The following is a 2,105-nucleotide window of genomic DNA, read 5'->3' as shown; positions in this document are numbered from 1 at the left end:
CTCTCTCTCTCTCTCTCTCTCTCTCTCTCTCTCTCTCTCTCTCTCTCTCTCAATCTGTTTGTCTGTCTATGTATCTACAGAAAACCAAACATGCTCGTCTGAGCAGATGCGCTGTAACAACGGCTACTGTGTGAGCAAACGTTTCCGCTGTGACAAGGACGATGACTGCTTGGATGGTACAGATGAAGAAAACTGCAGCTACAACACCAGTAAGTTGTATTAGAGAGAGGGAGAGGGAGAGAGAGAGGGGGGAGGGAGAGAGGGGAAGGAACAGAGAGTAGAATCTTTACAGAGTGCACCTGACCTTTGTTACAGCACTGCAGGTGTAAATGACCAAGACCTTTTTCTCTGTAAGATGAATAAAGATTGTCATGTCACATCATGTTATCTCATGTCATGTCTTTTCACATTATGTTAAGTGGCGTCGGTAGCCTAGTGGTTAGGCTAACGGACTCTTAATTGTGAGATTGCGGGTTCTGGGGTTCGAGCCTCAGCTCGGTCCGACGTCGTGTCCTTGGGAAAGACACTTTACATGAACTTCCCACTTGGCTCGGTCCTATCGCAGACGGACGTTAAACTAGGAGGTCCCGCCTCTTAAATGACCTAATAGTGTTGATAGGGGCGTTAAACTCATACCATTTCACCATTGTCAGATCATGTTATCTCATGTCATGTCTCATCACTTCACGTCATGTCATGTAATTTCACATCATGTTATCTCATGTCATATCGTATCATGCCTTGTTATGCCATGTCTTGTTGTGCCATGTTTTGTTATGTTATGTCACGTATTGTATTGTTATGTCATGTCTTGTCATGTCATGTCTTGTTATGTTATGTCATGTATTGTATTGTTATGTCATGTCTTGTCATGTCTTGTTATGTTATGTCATGTCTTGTTATGTTATGTCATGTCTTGTTATGTTATGTTATGTCTTGTTATGTTATGTCATGTCTTGTCATGTTATGTTATGTCTTGTTATGTTATGTCAGGTCTTGTTATGTTATGTCTTGTTATGTTATGTCTTGTTATGTTATGTCATGTCTTGTTATGTTATGTCTTGTCTTGTTGTGTAATGTTATGTCATGTCATGTCTTGTTATGTTATGTCATGTTGTGTCTTGTTATGTTATGTCATGTCTTGTTATGTTATGTCATGTCATGTCTTGTTATGTTATGTCTTGGTATGTCATGTCATGTCTTGTTATGTCATGTTATGTCTTGTTATGTCATGTTATGTCTTGTTATGTTATGTCATGTCATGTCTTGTTATGTTATGTCTTGTTATGTCATGTCATGTCATGTTATGTTATGTCATGTATTGTTATGTTATGTTATGTCATTTCTTGTTGTGTCATGTCATGTGATGTCATTTCACATCAATGCCGCACTGGTGTCTGGTGTCTTTAATGTAAAGGTTGGACTCTTCCCCATTGCCACCAGAAGATTGAGTTCGATTCTTATGTGGGAATGATGGCGGGTGCTCTGATGTGGTAAGGTAAGCGGATGCTATGGAATGGTTTGCTCCTTCATTCCTATCAAACATCCATTGTCCTTGTATCTCCGCCTTTTTTTTCTGTTTGTTTCTCTAGAAATACCCCTGATCTTTGGCACTTATATGACCTTATTGTGTTTGCAAGTGCTGAAGAACTTTTACCAAAACTATCTTTCTTCCATTCCTTTGAACATTTGTTTTCCCCAAAATCATCTGGTTTGTCGTTTGCCTGTTTTCTTCTGTGTGTAGTTTTTTTTTGTTCTCCTGTCGGAAGACAATTTTTTCTTCCCTCCTTTTCTCCCCAGCTTGCTACTCGTGGGAGTTCCAGTGCGCCAACCTGCAGTGTGTAGACTCATGGTTCCACTGCAACGGTCACCCCGACTGCGACGATGGCTCAGACGAAACAGACTGCGACCCCCCCAGTAACTGCACCAACACACAGTTTGCCTGCGAGACTGGAGACCAGTGCATCTTCAACAGTTTCCACTGCGATGGAAACAGCGACTGCCAGGATGGAAGCGATGAGAAAGACTGTGAGTATTCTTTGCTGACCTTTCTGTGTTCGGATACTCAGACCACACTAGGAATCAAGGGGTAGGGGGAGAATGTA

General features: G+C 41.5%; 1 protein-coding gene across 1 annotated transcript in view; it reads left to right on the top strand.

Annotated features, from left to right (window-relative positions):
• Window positions 1-2,105, top strand: part of LOC101857914 (sortilin-related receptor) — a gene marked incomplete in the record, with an annotated part of 121,665 nt that overhangs the window by 69,694 nt on the left and 49,866 nt on the right. The window contains 2 exon segments of the mRNA XM_013080110.2: window positions 81-209; window positions 1,801-2,028. Of these exon segments, the coding sequence (XP_012935564.1) occupies window positions 81-209; window positions 1,801-2,028 (357 nt within the window).

Source organism: Aplysia californica, unplaced genomic scaffold (genome assembly GCF_000002075.1).
Source record: "Aplysia californica isolate F4 #8 unplaced genomic scaffold, AplCal3.0 scaffold00005, whole genome shotgun sequence".
NCBI lineage: Eukaryota > Metazoa > Mollusca > Gastropoda > Aplysiida > Aplysiidae > Aplysia > Aplysia californica.
Note: the sequence above shows the minus strand (reverse complement) of the source record. Positions and strands in the feature narration are given on the sequence as shown.